Source organism: Pollachius pollachius (assembly GCF_949987615.1).
Source record: "Pollachius pollachius genome assembly, chromosome: 3".
Classification (NCBI taxonomy): domain Eukaryota; kingdom Metazoa; phylum Chordata; class Actinopteri; order Gadiformes; family Gadidae; genus Pollachius; species Pollachius pollachius.
Window position 1 is genome coordinate 11,050,046 of NC_136936.1, and position 19,289 is coordinate 11,069,334.

Sequence of the window (19,289 nt, forward strand, 5' to 3'; positions counted from 1 at the left end):
ACAGATGTAGATCTGAGATCTGTAATTGGTACTCAAAAGTTAACCGGTTTATAATCTTTGAGTTTATTTTGAGTGAGGAAGTGGGAGCTTTCTTTGTCTTGCGTAAGTATAGAATGTACTTCGCTGTGTAAAAAATATTATTGTATTATTGTAATAGCATTTGTCCATTCAGTTATGTGAAACAGTAAGGGGGTCAAACGAACCTGTATGACTAATAAGCTCATGAAATATGGGAACCTGAGATGTCTTCCGAGCTTCTCAAACAATCCCAGTTTTAGTGCCTGTTTTTTTAAGCTGGTATACGACATCCCGTCCCTGCTTGAGTTATGACATCACTTCCTGAAGTCTCTGTGACCACAAATCACAGCCAAACAAATGTTTATCACAAAGGTGATCACTTTTGTAATATTAATGTTCATATCATCTATAAGAATGCATGAGGAATGGGCTTGCCTCACAAAGTAGGACTTAAATGTTGAAGGACTCAAAGGTTTTATTCGTGAAGCGTTCCGCGGGGGGGGGGGGGGGGGGACACAGAAGGATTTGGTGGAGATGAGCGAGAGTGTTTTGAGTGTTTTGAGTGAACATCTACGATCAGGGCTTGGGGCTTCATCCCTGGATAAATGATCCTTCCCCGGCGCTGGTGGTGGAGACGGAAGCGGAGGTCACATCCATCTCCTGGTTGTTTACCTCTCCAGCTGTCCTCCAACTTCTAAAGTAATGCTCCCCCCTCCCTCATTCATCCATTCACCCCCTGATGGTCCTCATTCACTCACACCCCTCGTCCTGCTAAAGGAAATCCATAGCCATGGTAAAAGAGGAAATATACCGCATAGATCACAGGCTCAAGGATGTGTCCTTTTCAATTCTTCTTCATCAATGCTGTTATTGGGCCTGAGGGGGTGAGGTTGGAGGAGACGGAGGGATGGGGAGAGGGGGAGAGGAGAGGGAGAGAGAGGGGGAGGGGACAGGGACAGAGAGGGGGAGAGGGAGAGAGGCCAAGGCCAAGTTAGCGAGCCACTGTGGACGCATCGACTCAGAGGAAGACGCTTTTTATTCTATTGAATGAATGATCCTGTAACTCTGCAACAATCACAACATGCTTTACACCCCCTGCTGTGAGCTCCCACTGCAGGGATGGGGTGGAAAGGAAGGGGGGGGGGGATCAAGGAGTTAGTGAGGGATGGGGTTAGAGGAAATGAGACGGGGTATGTATAGAGAACGAAATATGGTAGAGAGAGAGAACAAAGAGATAGAGAGAGAGAGTTTCCTGCGGCAACTATAGAAAGTATCGCCAGCCCATTTCTCTTTCTCTCCACACGGCAGAAAGAAACACAGTTAAGAGTTTCAGCAGCAGAAATATTTATTGCCAAGCTAGGTGGATATTCCCCCCCCCCCCCCCCCCCCTTTCTGGCTCTCTCCATCACTCGGGTTCTCAGGTGGTGTTTTGTTAACAGCCACCTAACGTCCCTCTTGTGATGGAGGCTAAAGCTGGTGGACAGCAGCCTACTCTCCCTCCATCTCTCTTGCTACCTCCCTCCCTCTCTCTCCCAGTCTCTCTCTCTTTCTCTCTGCCTCTTTCTCTCCTCTCTACCTCTCTCTGGCAGCTTTCTAATAAAAGGTCTGTGTTGCAACAACTCTATCACACTGCACAACGTTTAGCATCACAGCAGTGTTGGCAGGGAGTCGCTCACGCATTGTTCGGTCCATTAAATGCATTGTGTGTGTGTGTGTGTGTGTGTGTGTGTGTGTGTGTGTGTGTGTGTGTGTGTGTGTGTCAGGGGGGGAGCATGTGTGCGTGTGTGTGTGTGTTTGTTTGTCTCAGGGGGTGAGCATGTGCGTGTGTGTCAGGGGGTGAACATGTGTGTGTGCGGGAGAGTCTGTGTGTGTGTGCCTGTGTTTACCTGCGTGTGTATTTGTATGTGTATGGGCATGTGTGTGTGTATATGTGTGTATCTGATTGAGTTTGTGCTCGTGTCCCTGGGTCTCCATGTGTGCGTGCATACATGAGAGTGTATCTCATATAAATGCCTGATACAAACATGGTATTAGCCTTCCTCTATCCCTGTGTGCATAATCCCAGTGTGGACAGGCAGAGCAGCAGGCAGACCCAGAGCCAGTTGGAAACATTTGATGCAGAAACAAGAAGAACCAGAGCCTCAGGATTTCACTGAATCCATCTTGATGATATCTTGTGACAGAGGAGGATTTGGAAAGACTGGTGGGTTGTGTTCAGCTCAGAGTTTAGGTAGGTAGAGTACTGTAGGACTGAGTTTCTTTGATTTATACAAAATAATATATATTATTAAAACACAGCTACAATATTACCATACTTCAGTATACTGTAGTACTCAATAACTGTACCACATCAACCTTTTAAACACTGTCCCTGGAACATTAAATATTCAGGTCATTAATAAGCATTTGCAATGTAAAACCAATAGCTCCCAAATTAAATGGCATAGATTTTTGTTTGTGACAGAGCTGACCTTTACGAGTTGTCTGAACTAAATCACAGATATTTTTTTGCCCTCATTCTTTTGCTCCAGACTTGGATAAAGGTCATGTCTGTGTGTATATGTATTTATTTGTAAGGATATATTGTCCGGTGTCAGAATAACCTTAATCTGTTTTAATGAGATCTGAAAACACTGAGGTCATAACTTCTATATCTATGTTATTGTTATTCAATAACTTTACATCCAGCATGCAGTGGTTCAGTAGTTATAGGTGTAGTGGACATTCCTTTCAGACCTTGACCACGGTTATTCTTGATATAAAAAATCCCTTTCTCTCTCCCTATGTCCCTCTCTCTCTCTCTCTCTCTCTCCCTCTCTCTCTAAGCCGTACATTTATCAATATGATTTGAAATTACTTATTCAGAAGGTGTTTATCCAGGGCAAACTGTGGTGAATATGGATGGAGAGAGCTAGCAGGCAGATTTGCCATAGGGAGCCCCTTTTAAGGATTCAGTTTACCTGGCTGTAGGCCGTATAGGGTAGAAGAGGGAATCAAACCCATGACATTTATGGGGTCTCTGATCTCGCTGCTGTGTTAGGCACTCTCAGGCAATGTGGTTAATCTGACCCACATCACACTGAGACATGCCATCACACTGGGATATGTGTTAAAAGCTCTTTTCCTGCTCACATTTGAGTATCTATCATAACTCCCCCCTTCCGGCAATTATCACAGGATGGTGGGAAGGAGTGAGAAAGTCACACCTATAACACTGCGGCACACAGGCACTTCAAAGTGAGCTTGGAGTCATTGTTTGGATGTCGACATGGAAACAGGACCGGAAAAAGCCTCAATGTTTCCCTGAAGTGAGCTCCTTCTACCCATCCTTCCACCCAGCGTTGAGTGAGCTTGCCACTAGAGGCATTGGTTCTAATTAAAGGAAATGGGTGAGGAGCGGGCTCTCCCAGCAGGGGGCCGGATGGGCCACACTCCCCAATAAAGGACAGTTAATTACAAACACTTCAAATTAAGGTAATTGCAGTGCTTCATTATAAGGCTGTCGATGCTCAATAGTCATTGTTGCATACCTGGTCCCAAAAAAGACTTTGTTTTGGAAAACTGCCACAATCAGAAGTTAACATGAAGTGTATATAATATACACTGTGTAAACACCTTTGAATAAGGCTTTTTTATTGTTTTAATCAACGTCAACAAATGTCTTGAATTGTTAAATGATACTTAAATGAACATTTGTTAGTGTCTGAACTTTCTACACAAACTCACTGAAATATTACAGAATACACTAATTTAAATACAACAGAATACATACAGAACAATAGTATACTGTTTATTCAGTTGCATAATGTTAACCCAAATCTTCTTTGTATCCTAACCGACAGATAGGCAACAGACAATCTAACAAACAACATATATTTGTGTATGTCTGACCGTTTGATTCTGTATTATAATAATACCAAAGAACTACTACACAGATAGGCACAGACAATCTGACAAACTACATAGATTAGTGTATGTCTGACTGTTTGATTCTGTATTATAATAATACAATAAAGATTACATACAGGATCTCCTAGGCCTCCTTTTGTTTACCAATGTGGTATGAAGATCCTATTTCTGCCTGACAAACCGACCCAAATTATCTGCCACAGGAGACTTCATCATAATTTTCCCCCAATAACGAATAAAGCCATTGGCTGTATCTCAGACGATATAAATTCTACTTATTATTTAATGATTAAGAAAGATGTTGGCCCCATCTTGTATGCTATCGCTTGCAATTGTTTGTTTTCTTTACACGTCTGCTGTCGTGGTTCGGTTTATTCTGTCCCTTGCTCTCTCTGGCCGTCCGACAGCCCCTTGGTTTCCATTACGCTGTTCAGTCAGCTGAGACGCGGCCCGGCCCAGGCCATCCTTCACTAATTCCTCTCTTCTTCTTCAACGGAGATGTTTTCTGCCATTTCACCTCCAATCCCACTCCGGTTTTCTGTGCGGTCGCTGCCGTGCTTGTGCCCACGCGATCTTGGTTAGAAAATACTCGAAGAACCGGCCAGCTGCGTGACCCTAAGAGATTGTCATCGATAAATATCAAACTTATTGATTTTGTTAAAAAAAAAAAAAAAGACCTGATCCAGTTAGGAGATGGAGACACTGAATCATAAAAAAAATATTTTTAAATTTAAAACAGAAACCACATTATGGTGTTTCAAAACCATCTTCCAACCAGTGTTACGTTATTGCTCCTGCTTATGCCATTGAGCAAGGCACAGGCTGACGACCTGCAGCCACAGTGGCTGTCCACAGCTCCTAGGGCTGTTCGTCGCTTGTACAATAAAGAGGATAAAGTTGAATCTAATCTAATTTTAACAGGACTAACGAGGGCGTCTGTCCAAATGCCAAAAAGCGATTGAAAGTGTCAACGAGAACCTTGGCAGCAGCATCTATCGGATGATTTACTAATCACTCTCTGCAGATGGACCTACCAGTGAAACCGTGCAACACCTACACATTAAGCAAAGGTTTTGGATTCCACCCCCAATGTCCACACCGCAGTCTACCTGTCGGTGTCCCTGAGCAAGATAACCCCTAACCCCCTACCTCCTCTTTAACAATAATGATATTTTGTCTATCAGAAAAACATTTTTCTTTGGATAAAACTAACTAAATGAATAAATGGTTAGCAAAATGACTAAATCGTATAAAAAGGGTTTATCCTATTGAAGAGTCAGCCATGGACATCAGGGGCTCTGTGGGACAGGGGACAGGGGACGGGGATTGGGGGCAGGGGGGGGCGGGTATCACCCTAGGGGAACAACAAATAACTTGGTGTTATTTCAGGAAACCTCTGTGTATTATCCTCTCATGTTTACGGTCGTTAGAGATTTTCTGCTCGGCACGAAGCGTTATGTTTTCGTACTCTTCTCTTCCGCTGCTCACTGTGCACCACTGGATCAATACTTAAAGTATCATATTGTTGTTGTTGTTGTTGTTGTGTTTGTTAAGAGTGGAAGCACGCATATTCCACCAGGTTGTATCATGTTTCTCTGCCATGCACACGGCTCTGCTGGTCACACCGTGGTAATCAACTTACAATATCTTCTGTCTTCTAATATAGACTCAGATGTGATGCCTCCAGATAGAAAAAGATCTCTACTATTTATTTATATACCTGTTATAGATATAGCAACGCATAATCATTTATATACCCGTTATAGATATAGAAACACATCTATACTGTACATTTATATACCTGTTCTGTATATAGAAACACATCAACACTGTACATTTATAAACATGTAATAGATATAGAAGCGCATCTATACTATACATTTATATACCTGTTTGGTATATAGAAACACATCTATATTATACATTTATATACCTGTACACACCTGTTCTGTAGATAGTAATTCGTCTTCAACCATAGGTAAAGCAAATATTTGTTTTGAATGGCGAAAGCTCATACTAATGAATGTTTGTTTTTAAATCATTAATTATTTAGTAGAATGCTTTAACCACCACTTTACAAATGAGTGACATTTTAAAAAATGAGTACATTAAGTTGGTTTCTTGAAAAAATACACATTTAAAAACATTGTGTTCATGACAGTCAGTCAGAGGGAACATTTACATTTTGCAGACACTTCTATCCAAAGAAAGAGAAACAACAATATGTCACTGTCATTACAGAAAGGATGTTCATAGAACAAGTGCTTAGCCCTTACAAGTGCTAGGTTAACTCATTCCCTGTGTACAACAAAGATAGGTAGGATGAGATGCTACACTATGCTAAGTACTATATTTAAGTGGTAGTGACAGGATGTGGGGGAAGGGTGTTTTGAGGAGAGTAAGGGAGGAGGGGGTTAAGGAGGGTGGCTATAGAGTCCAGGTGAACTCGGAAGAAGTGAACCATTATTAAAAGCCAACAAACCACTCTAAGCTCTGGAGGAGTTGAAGCAAATACAGCAGTCCTATATTGATGATAACGGATGATATCTGTATCAGTGGATACTTGAAGCACCTCTCATGAGTGTGGAAAAATAAGATGAATGATATGCTGCTGACCTCGGGTTCCAGCCTCTCTCGGGAGCTTTTTCTGCTATTTTTAAAACCGTATATAAAAGCTCCAATATGTTTAAAGGTTTGGCTCAACCGTCGGAGCAGCAGCGCTTACCAAGGTCACAATCGGACTGGCCAATGAAACCAAGTAGAACCCCTTCTTTCGTCCACAAAGTATTTTGTGCAAGTTTAGAGTTAGAGTATGAAACGATCAATAATAAAATATATATATATATATAAAAGAAAGACTAACTGCTGAAAACAAAACCTTTTAGTTTCCATTCACTACCAGTAAAGAACACTGGACTCAAATGCTCAGCTAACTTAGCCAAAACCAAGTTGCTGTAAGGGAGATGCTTCATGGGCACTCATATAACTTTACTTATTTTGTCTTTTTTGAAAATTCAGAGTGAATGTATGTAACAAATGTTGATAGAAAACACAAAATGGACATTTTTAAACCAACAAATAAGAGCTGCCTTCCCTCTTTCATTTGATCTATTTCATACACACTGGGGCTGGACAGCCCTTCTCGCCCCCCCAAGCCTCCTACGCCCTGGATCTGACTGTTATGCTGTAGAAATGGGATGCAACCACAAAAATAGCAGATGAAATCTATTGATGAAAATCAATGACCACCTCCATTTATATTAGTCAGAGGAATTTAAACACGATTCTGCATTTATCCAACAATCTGTTATTATGTTGAATATTGAATATCTATTCTTTATCTATTGCCTCAATCTCTGGTTCTCTCTTGCTCTCTCTCTTTCTCCCTTTCTCTCCCCCTCCCTCTCTATCCCTCTCTTTTCCTCCCCCCTTTAGCTCCCTCTCTCTCTCTTTCTCCGTCTCTCGTCCTCTCTCTCTCTCTTGTCCTCCCTGTCTGTCTCTATGTCTCTCTTCCCATGGGACAGCTTATTCTCCAGAACCAGTGATGGTTCCTGTGTTATGAGACCCAAGTGTCCGTGTGACTCATCCTCCCATATAGATTTCTTCCTCCTATCCTTTCTTTTTTAGTCTTTTATTCTCTCTATTCTTCGGGAAAAGAAAGAGGGGAGCAGAGCGTGTGGAAACAGTGATGCCATTGCAATTTTAGGGGCCACAACACACTCACATTTATTGTTGATGCAGAATTATTTGGTTAAGACCTAATCATTTGAGAATGTCCTCTTACACCAACGACGTCACGTTTGAGAGAGCTGTGTGTTGATATGGTATCTTCAATGATATCACAGTTGAGATTAGGGCTGTTGGAACTAATTGCGGCAGTCTCATAGAAATAGTACTTAAAAGTAATACTAATTGAATGTTGAAATTCAAATCAGATGTTTTTTTTTCTTTCTCTAGTGGACGAAAGGTCAATCACATGCTAGTAGAGGCCTTGGGTATGCATAAGGCTGTGTACACAGTGTAGCCTATAGATTCACACCAAATATTAATAAAAGTGATAAGGCACGAAATTCGAAAGGGATTATAGAGGAAGATTGGTTGCCTCAGTTAAAATTGAGCTGTATTCTTGAGATTGGTCTTCTATGACATAAGAGTTTGGAGAGAGACGTTTATATCCTTTTGTGACATATACGTCGGGAGAGCGCCAGCTGTGTTTTGTTCTTTGACATCACAGTTGAGAGAGCTAGAGCACTGTATTTTCAATCGATGACATCAGAGGCGTTGGAGAGAGAGCTGTGTTTTATCATGACGTTTTGAGAGCAAAAGATGACATCAGACTGGTCCCCCACGTCATGTGGCCCCAGGCAGCAGCCCAGTCCTCTCTGACTCTCACATCACATCCCCAAGATATCATATCAGCCTCCTGTACACTCACATCCCATCCCCCAGATATCATATCAGCCTCCTGTACTCTCACATCACATCCCCAGATATCATATCAGCCTCCTGTACACTCACATCCCATCCCCCAGATATCATATCAGCCTCCTGTACTCTCACATCCCATCCCCCAGATATCATATCAGCCTCCTGTACTCTCACATCCCATCCCCCAGATATCATATCAGCCTCCTGTACACTCACATCACATCCCCAGATATCATATCAGCCTCCTGTACACTCACATCCCATCCCCCAGATATCATGGGCATTAATAGGCATCGTTAAAGAGAAAGAAAGAAAGGATTTCATCAGTGGCGCGTCGGCGTTGGCAGCAGCGCTGCTCAGCCATGCGTTGCACCTCTCCTCCTACTCCGCTGAGATTAGCGCGTCTATATTCATTAGCTTTTGTTTTTCCCTTCGTTCTGCCTGTCTCGGCAAACCGGCCATATTGTTGTGAACACACATACACACACATGGTAGAGCCAGGCTTGGACGCGGGAGAGAGAGAGAGGGAGTAGGGAGGGAGGAGATAGGAGAGACGGAGGAGGATGGCGAGGGAAGCGGAGGAGGGAATGAGGTGAGAGGAGAGAGGGATGACAGGAAGGAGAAGAGGAGGAGAAAAGGAGGAGAGGGCCGAAGGAAGAGGGGCGTTGGGAGGTGCAGCAAGGAGAGTTCAAGGTTGGACCTTGACCTCTACATCATGAATACCATACAGTCACTTAGCTCAATCCCATAGCGCTGTCAAGGTTATCCTTGGGCTTTATATTCCTCATGAGATAGCCTGCGTTGTCACTACTATAGCTGCTGCAAGTCGGCGTTGACTGACTGTAAATCACAGACAGTGAGGCAGTCAGCAGCAGCCATCTGTTGATAGATGCAGATGACACCCTGGACAAGCCAAGGGTCCTTATTCACCTAGCGGGCCATCTTGGCTGCTTCTTGGTTCTAAACGCTAGCTGGGAGAGCTAGCATTTATAACCGAGACGGACTCTTCGTCAATAAGCCCATTTTGTCGCTATATGGGTTATTGTACTTGCACCTGGTACACTGACAACAACCACAGTTATGAACACCACATTGCCCTATCTCCTCTGTATTCCTGCTCATTTACTTTTCCATTCCCCTCCGCCTCGCTCTGATGGTAGTCAGCCACAAGGTCGGCCACAAGGCTGGCTAAGGTCAGGCTGACCATTGCCCCTTCCCCGACCCCCCCTCCCCACCCAGTGGGTGCAGAGCTAATGAGACAGACAGCTGCTACCTGGGTTCAAACGCTGTACCTGTGATGAAGCGGACCCAATGTCACCTTCATCGTGAATAGAGACGTCATATCTCTCCGCTGTCTTTACTCGCCGGAGACGGTGGAAAAACCAAACCTTTTTCCGGGAAGAAAGGAAAATCAAGAGAGAGGTCATGGGAAATGAAACTGGTGGACTCCATCGGCCTCCTGGGAAAATGAGTTTGATTGTAGTTAATGCGCAAGCTTGTTGTATTGTAGCTTGTAGTAGAGTTTAATGGGTTTATTTGTTATTTTTTATGCCGTGCCCAAATGCTGTACCTTCATACTATGGAGGCTATATTTTGTTTAGCATTAAATGTGTTATAAATGTTGAACGGTAGTAGATAATAGGTCAGTAGGCTACTATTAATCACAATAAATGACCAACAAGTCTTGCCTGTTTTAATAAAATGTTACAAATGCAATAGATCTGGTTTTCAAAAGAAATAGATCACAGTTGTCCTCCGTATCAAGGACAAAGTAGTAACCGTCCTGGTTAATAGAAGTTCAGGAAACTTTGGAATCTGTGTTGGTGGTGAAAAGAGGTCACTGTGGGTCACTGTGGGTCTGTTGGTCCCATTTGGTCACTGTTGGTCACTGTCATTGCTCTCAGATCCACTGTTCTTTTGAGTCTGTAATATCCAGGACATTTCACAAATTTGCACAGACTTTGGTAACGCTCAAATCTTATTTATATGTTAAATGACTTATATTATATTTTGCATGAATCAAATGGCATTCATAAAAGAGTAAACAGTTTTCCTACATGTTTGAATATTTCTTTAATCTAATATAAATGAATCAAAAACAGTAAAATGGCCCATCTTAAAACAGCGACGGCGCCAGACTGGCAGTCGTGATTAAGTGAGCGGTTTGGCTGTCCTCTAGTCTACCCTGTGTGAGCGGCAAGGTGGATTTGGTGGTTTGGATCGAGGCGGCCACCATGTCTGGGATTATGTGTCAATTTACCACCCAGCTGCATCTCTGGGCCCCACGGCAGCCCGTGGCGTCCACCTATTAGCAGCGCTGGCAATTAGGGCTCGGTAACGCGGCTTCCGGGCTTGACTAATACCTCCCGCTCGCTCCAACCTGTTTATTCTAGATGCTACAGCTGCTGCTGCTGCTGAGGTGTAATTGTATGATGTTGACCATGCGGAGGTTAAAGTGTAATCAAAGACTGGAAATGGGATCTGAGGAACAGCACCACCACTGGTCAAATGAGGGTTATTGCAACTGATGAGGCTCTGTGGATGTTGTGGTTAGTCGCTTGTATCCAAAGCTACTTATAGTGAATACAAATAGATGTCATTAAGGAGCAGGTAGGGCGAGGGTATGTTTCTGAAGGATCACCTACAGATGGGCTGCAGACATTGGGGATCAAACCCAGTACCTTTGGAATGGTTGGCAGACACCCCAACCACTAGACTATCCTTAACTCAATCACCATCCTCGTGAAGCCACTCGCAATTTAAATGTGGCAAATGGTCCTCATGTGAATCAGAGAGGATAATTGTTTGCATGTTCACATTGGCTACACATTAATAATCTGCTGTGTGATGATACGATCTCCACCATCGGCGTTTGAGAGAAAAGAAAAGAAAATGCCTACAGGCCTTTTGTTATGAAAGTATTTTATCTGATTGTTCGGCCAAACAAAGAAGAAAGTACCAGCAGCAGCCAAAGTGTGAACAAGCAATCTATTTTGTGAGGTGTGTGTGTGTGTGTGTGTGTGTGTGTGTGTGTGTGTGTGTGTGTGTGTGTATGTGTGTGCGTGTGTGTGCACGCGCGGACTGTGTGTGCAAGTGTGCATGTGTGTGAGTGTGTGTGTGCAAAATTGAGTGTGTGCATGTGCGCATGAAAGTGTGTGTTTGTGTGTGTGTGTATTTTTGTTTGTGCATGCCAGCCTGTGTGTCCATACTTGTGTGTGTTTACTTCCATGAGCTCACCACTCTGTGTGTCGTCTTGCAGGTGGCCAAGGTCAGTTCCCCACCACTCAGAACGTGACGGTGGTGGAAGGGGGCACAGCCAACATGACCTGTAGGGTGGAATACAACGACAACACCTCCCTCCAGTGGTCAAACCCGGCTCAGCAGACGCTGTTCTTCGGGGACAAGAAAGGTGAGTCAATGCAAACATTGCATGTGTTGAGGAAGGGAGGGATGGAGGGATGGATGGAGAGAGATAGGGAAGAGGAGGGAGGGTGGGGATTGAAGAGAGAGGAAGGGAGGGATGGAGGGATGGATGGAGAGAGGGAGCGAAGAGGAGGGAGGGTGGGGATTGAAAAGAGAGGAAGGGAGGGGTGGATGGATGGATGGATGGAGAGAGGGAGGGAAGAGGAGGGAGGGTGGGGATTGAAGAGAGAGGAAGGGAGGGATGGATGGATGGTGGGAGGTAGGGAGGGATGGATGGAAGGAGGGAGGGATGGAGGAAGGAGGGAAGAATGGAGGGAGGGCTGGACACATGGAGGGAGAAAGAGAGAGAGGGATGGATGGAGAGAGTGAGTGGAAGGAATGGATGAACCATCTCCACTTCACGTTGAATGGATGGATGAACAAATGGCTTGACGGATGAAAGGATGGATGGACAGATGAAAGGAATACCATTAATAAAAACTGCAGCAATAGCCCCCAGATTGAATCAGCCATCTTGTAAATTCTCCTTCAAGTCTGTAAAACAGTGTGGCCTACCTGCCTGCCTGCTAGGCGGCGTCTGATTTTAATTGGATCGGATGCGAGACAAGAGGTTGAGAGCGGCGACGCATTAGTCTTACTGTCACCAGCCCGCGCCTAATAATGAAGTCCCGCCTCCGCCTTGCGGCCCTGCGCGCCACAAAGCTAACACGCCAACACGGTGGAACACGGAAACACGAGGAGAGAATGCTGTAGAGGAGTCGGGGCTGTTGTAATCACGCGACACTGACGACGTTGTTTACAACACGGAGACGCCGGCGGACAGCAACGTGATTTGCTTAATTAGCATCCAACCCCCCCACTCTCTGTCTTGTATATAGATGTGTTTGGAAGCCGTACGACCTGCGGGGGTTGAGGGGGGTGAAACCGGCGTTGACGCCACGACAACAGAGACTCAGAGGGAATAGTAATGTGCCCTCGGTGGCCAGATCTGATTTAATGGTGGCGAAGGGAAGGAGGCAGTGGAATAGGGCGGGAACGGCGCAAGGGTGTGGAACGGATGATGTCGTCGATGCATTATTTTTAATACATTTTTTAGGTGTTTGCCAGAGGTGTTAGCGGTATCAATTACTCTGAAGGCTGTCACACGATATCAGTGGTTCGCTGAAGGCTGGCACACAATATCAGTGGTTCACTGAAGGCTATCACACAATATCAGTGGTTCACTGAAGGCTCTCACACAATATCAGTGGTTCGCAGATCGAAGGGAGCTTCAAGAATGGGCATGGAGTAATGGAGGAGAAAAGGGTGGTGCTGGTGGTGGATAAAGGAGGAGAAAAGGAGCAGGGGAGCAGGGCGATAGTGGTGGGTAAAGGAGGAGAAATGGAGAGGAAGAGAAGGGTGGTAGTGAGTAAAGGAGGAGAAAAGGAGAGGAAGAGAAGGGTGGTAGTGAGTAAAGGAGGAGAAAAGGAGAGGAAGAGAAGGGTGGTAGTGAGTAAAGGAGGAGAAAAGGAGAGGAAGAGAAGGGTGGTAGTGAGTAAAGGAGGAGAAAAGGAGAGGAAGAGAAGGGTGGTAGTGAGTAAAGGAGGAGAAAAGGGGTGAATGGTGGGTGGTGTTGACTAAAGGAGGAGGGAAGGAGAGGAGGAGGTGAAGGACTTGAAAGCAGCCTGTCTCTGTGTCTCTGATTGGACTGGGAGGTTATATAATGAGTTATAAGGTGTTTCATTAGACCAAATGACTTTCTGCCCACACATGAAAGCCACCTTTAATGTATCAATCTGTGACACTTCACGCTGTGAATACGCATTCCATGAATTATCATCCAAATAGTTAAAAGTTTTTTTTGTGTAATTGGCCAAATTCCATTTTTACATTCCAGGTTACAGGAGCTATTTTAGGGGGATGGTTGAGGATTTTTCAGAAGAAATTACAAGCAATGTAATATAATTATTTAACTATATTATTTATTATTATTATTATTATTATTATTATTATTATTATTATTATTATTATTTAATTATATTATTTATATGTTTAGGTTTCGTTTGTAGATCACTGACATACTTGCACACTCATTTTAGAGACAGTATGGACCTTATTCAGCTAGTTGCAATATTGTGTTGCGTCAGTTAAGTCTTTGGAAAGTGAGTCTTTGGTAACCATGCAAGCATTAGTTTTAGTCCTGCATTCCATTTCTCCACCCAGATTACATTGAGAAAGCAAATAACCAATAGGGCCACTAGGCGAACAGGTCTATTGGGGGAATCATAGGTGTAAATGTAATTTAATGTAATGAGTCCCTGAGGAAATATATTTTATTACATTGCACACATTGTAAAATACAATTAAATGAAAAGGAGCTTTATTTATCCCGAATATTTGAATATTCTATATTATGTATGAATTTACTTATTTATTTAATTTAACATTTAATGAATATATAATTTCACTTACTATCTCAAATTCAGTTTGCTAAACATAAAAGTTTGGTACCTGAGACAATGCAAGCAGCTGAACTAGAAAGTGACAGTTGGTGTGGTTGTTCCTGTCGTCTCATGGAGGTTCCCCGTGGACCCTACAGTACCCGCTGGGCTGTAGAACGCTGCTGGGGCACGGGATAAAGGTCCTGGGAGGGAGGGAGTGGAACGGGGGAGGGGTGGTTAAAGGGAGAAGTGGAGATGAGAGAAAGAGAGGTGAGGGAAATAGAGACGAAGAGAGCGGGAGGGTGTGATAAAGAGAAGGGGAGAAAGAGAAGGAAGTGAAAGAGTCAGGGGGAGAGAGGGAGAGGAGGAGGGACGGAGAGAGGGGCTGCAGTATGCGAATGCTTGCTCTCCTCCGCCGGGTCGGCCATTTGTAATGCATGACAGGTTTCTTATCCTGGGCAGAGCACCCGGCCAAACGAATGTACTGCACTCTGTGGAGGTTGGCCAGGCTAAGTGTGAGAACTCCCTCTCCTCCCCCCTTCTCCCTCCTCCACCGTCTCCCACACCGATCGTGAAGCAGCACCATTGGCGCGGTACAATTCGATATGACCGAGGCCTTCGGGAGGAATGGAAGGCGCGACAAAAGCGGTTTCGTGTGAAGAAAAAGGCGGTCTGGCATGGAAAGACAACGCTCCACGGTGCCAAATCAGCAGTTAATTGCTTTGCAGAGGACCCTCCGAATGTCCCGGCTTCCTACTTTGCTGCGCCCTTGTGTGCCCGGCCAATCATATGCGTCCGTTCGGTCGTCGAGCCGGGTGTATCGGGGCGCCGGAACGCGAGGGCCAGGCTGCCGGAGCGCGACGCTCCCCCATTCCCCTTCCCGCATGATCAGCTGCTGTCATAAAAGACTGTTCCCCCCCTCCATCCGTCAGGGCTCCGTCACCAGAGTGGAGACAGAGGCGCGGATCACAGAGCAACGGATTAGATTCAATTAGATTAACATCTTGCAAAGTATTTCCCTCTGTCACTGCAACACGGCACTCTCCAGCGTAGGGGAGGGTTTCAGGGTGGCTAAAGCGTGCCGGAGAGTTTGTTTTGATGTGTGTGATGTATTTGATATTTGTTTTTAATCGTCTTTTCGCTGGCGCACATTTCGGCGCTCGTTTCCCCCGGGATGTAATGTGAAGCATGGACACCTTACATTGCGGCTTGCTTAAAAATATTTGCAGTACCTTTTGGGCCTTTACCAAGTTTGGCATTTATCAAAGGAATAAAGTTTGACGATAAAAGAATAGTCTGTGAAAACACACAGACTTCTCCTCAAATATGACCAAAGAAAATCCGCATAAAAAGAAAAAATATGCTTTTGATGCGTTCAATAAAAAGATAATCCTTTTTGTGCTCAATATCAAAGCCCCAAGTGTTAAACTCACCCTATATCGATATTGACACATGAAGCAGCGAATCTGTTAACGTGAACTAAACCTGACGTCTGGTACATCTGGCGGTGATGAAGCTGTACCCTGTTTTCTGCGTCTCTCTATCCATTCTATGTGATACCTGCTGGGCTTGGGAAGCCCAGACTCTGACCTCTGCTCTGCGTATAATTTGCTCCCTTTTTGTTCCTGTCCTGGTGAATAAGAATGAGAGGAGGTGCAGCAGAATGTCAATGGTTGCCCTGGAGAGAAGGGGATTTGGTTGCACTGTTCTGGAATGCTAAAGACTGTACTAGAGAAACCTTGGTTCCACATTAGTGCTGCTGGTTTGACCGAGTCTGGGGTGTAGCTCAAACATAACGGGGCTCTTGTGTGATTATCTATTCTAAGGAGGGGAAAACCAAACAAAAGTATTGCTTCAGAGGAAAAAACATCTAATGCAGCTAGAAACCATGTTGGGCGTTCGTGTTCGACTCTCCTGAAAAGAAAAAGGTCTTCTAAATTTCAACCATAATCATGTTATTCAATATTAAATTGTTTTTTTTCGATTGGATTTATCATTTCTGAATTTTTAAAGAAATAGTGTTATTATTTACTTTAGACGTTTTTTGTTTAATTATTATAAATAAAGACTATACACATTGATTTACTATGCCTCTCCGGCGCATCAGCAGGAGTTCAACACCAAAGGTTAAGTGCTTCAAGTCCCACCGGGGCTGCCCATGCTAACAATGTATGCACTCGCGGTATTGTAAGACGCTTTTGAGAAAAGTGTCAAGCACCGAAGGGCGTGTATTATTTCCTTGTCTGTGTGGCTGTGTCTGCGCTACACAACAGCATACAGGGGGAGGATCAGCGTTATGAAATGTACGATGAGTTCAACAGCAGCGTCCAAGACAAGCTAGTAAATTATATAAAGGACTGTGAGAGACGGTTAGGTCCACAAGGTAAGCAGTGTTTTTCAGCCCACAACAGAGCAATACTGAATAAGTAAAAATCCACTCAGCTTTGCAGGGCTAAAGCAAAAACACACCGGCTTTTACTTTTCTCCTCCTCTGTTCCCATTAGCTACTTTGCCAAAACCTTCAAGAAGCCCCTTCACCTTGCCCTGGAGTCCTGAAGATGATCCATATGTTGTGGAGCACCCCTGCACAATTCACCTCATATCATGCTAAATATGGGTTTGGCTGGTTGGCTGACGCTATGGCTGTCTATCTGTTTTTTCTCACTGGCTGGGTGACTGTCTTTTTGGCTAGGTTTCTGTCTGCTTGCCTGTGTCACTGCCTGTCTGACTGACTAGCTGCCTCACTGCCGGTCTCACTTGCTGTCTGTCTGCTTGTCTCAGTGTATGTCTGCCTGTCGCAGTGTACAGTATGTCGGCCTGTCTCAGTGTCTGTCTGTCATTCTGTCTGTGTAACTGTCTGTTTGTCTCACTCTCCGGCTGTGTGTCTGTCCGTGTCTGTTGGTCTGTCTGCCTGTCTCACTATCTGCCTTTCTCACTCTCCGGCTGTGTGTCTGTCTCACTTTGTCTGTCTGGTTGGCACTATCCCCCTGCTCATCCATTAAAGATATGAGAGGGCTGTATGGCAGACACTGTAGAGGGTGGGGGGCCGACGACGCTGTGAGGCAGAGGGGCCGGCTGTCCAAGTCTCTGCTGCCACTAACCCCCCCCCAACCCCACAAACACATACACACACACACCCCACCGGCCAAGACCTGCAAGGGGAGAGGCGATGGATAGCGCCAAAGCTGGGCCAACAGATCACTCATCCATTACAACCAATTAGCTGAGACTTGTGAAGGGGACATGACTCCATGGTGGGCGGCCACTCTGAACAAATGGATGCTGACCATATGTCTTTGGTGGGAATTATTATGCCTTTAATGCGTTGCCAGGCGCATGCGTCATGGTGACGAGGACAGGACAAAATGACATCAGAGACGTCACTCTGGTACCGATTCGCTTCCCGTCTGTCACTTCGGCGTGGAGACAGGGTGGGGGTGACGGAGTGTGTGCATGTTCCCCTGGCGAGCTAATGGGATTCCTGCAGACTGACGGGACAGAGAAAAGATGCTTTGTGAGATATACTGCAGGAATGAATAATTCAGGTAATGGGGAGCTGGAGCGTAGCATGTCAAAGCAAGAGAATAACGAATAGTTCATCTGCCCTGCCGCCAGGTTTTCATCTCCGAGCTGTCTGAGAGGTTCATCGCATAGGTGTGGCGATTTTCTTTCCGTCACTGTCCCATCTCCCTCATCTCCATCTCATCTCGCCAAATGTTTATGGTCCATCGTTATCGGGGGATTTAATAGGGACATCCAGCCAGGAATGCGAAAGGTCACACAGGAAAATTGATCCTAATTGGCTTGTAGTAATCAAAATGCTGTTATGTGCTAAATGAATGCCTGGATGTGAGCATTAAAACATTAATTAGCTTTGGAGAGCCAAGGATAATTACAGAGGGTGTGATTACCATGGTGGTGAGCACCGATAAAGCAACGTCGACACAACAAGGTGTGTGTGTGTGAGTGTTGTGTGTAAGCCAAGGTAAATGTCTGCTGCAAGTGATTGTGAAGGACATTTAGTGGGACTTGGTGTAACCACTCTTGGAATCTCCACTGCTCTGTATCCAATGGTGGCGAGAGACTATCAAACAAACTGCATATCCAAAACCCCTTTGCAAGTCAAAAATCACAAACGTATTAATGGAAAACACAAATCAAAAGCCAGAACACAAACGCAAATTCCAGAATCCAATTGCAAAAGCCACAACATAATGGAGTTGAGCTACATCTCACTTATAATAATAATAATAATAATAATTAATAATAATAACAATAATTCTCGCTAATAATCGTTGGGTATTTAGAAAAGCGCTATAAAAAACTGATCAATCATTATTATTATTATTATTATTATTATAATTATTATTATTACATCGGATTTTGACAATGAAACGGACAGACTATTGTTATATACTGTATCTACTTTATGTTTATGTAAATAATCATACAGTATATAATGTGGATAGCCTAAGCCTTATTAACATAATTAAAATTAACAAATTAAAATATTAAAATTAAAATAATATCACTCTCTGTTTTAAACACACCACCTATTTCACATAAAATCCAAATGGATAAATACTGTTTTTATCTTAAAGCTGTACAAAAGGTTAATACACATCCATTTTACTTTAATATCCTCTTTTACTTCAAAAGACTTCATATAACAGAATCGATAAGGCTGTCAAACTTTGCATTCATCTGACGGGAAATGAGAGGCTTCTATTAAAACACGATTCCACCATCTCCTAAAGTTTATTCTCTCTGCAAAGGTAAAAACCTGAGTGAGTGGCCTCAAGGGTTTTGTTTACTTCTTAGTAGCCTGGATCAACCCTGAATCCACTCTGAATCAACCCTGCCTCTGTATGAAAAGCAGCAGGCATTAGGCTCACGGCCGCCGCGCCGATCTCTGTTTTCCTCTCCGAAGGGACTAATGGAGGCCGCCAGGCACGGCGTCACCTCCTAGGTATTTTACTTAAAGGTGAATGTTTATCAATATGCCGGAGCTAGCTATTAGCGATAATGCATGGTCGCACGCAACAACGAGGTAAAACCATTTGCAGCTGTTGTGCCGGCTGCTGTTGCTGT

At 44.2% G+C, this 19,289-nt stretch overlaps 1 protein-coding gene across 1 annotated transcript in view; it reads left to right on the forward strand.

Moving 5' to 3' along the window:
• Window positions 1-19,289, forward strand: part of cadm2b (cell adhesion molecule 2b) — a gene marked incomplete at its 3' end in the record, with an annotated part of 131,587 nt that overhangs the window by 86,061 nt on the left and 26,237 nt on the right. The window contains exon 2 of the mRNA XM_079731934.1: window positions 11,615-11,764. Coding sequence (XP_079588060.1) covers window positions 11,615-11,764 — 150 coding nt within the window. The remainder of the gene's footprint in view (window positions 1-11,614; window positions 11,765-19,289) is intronic.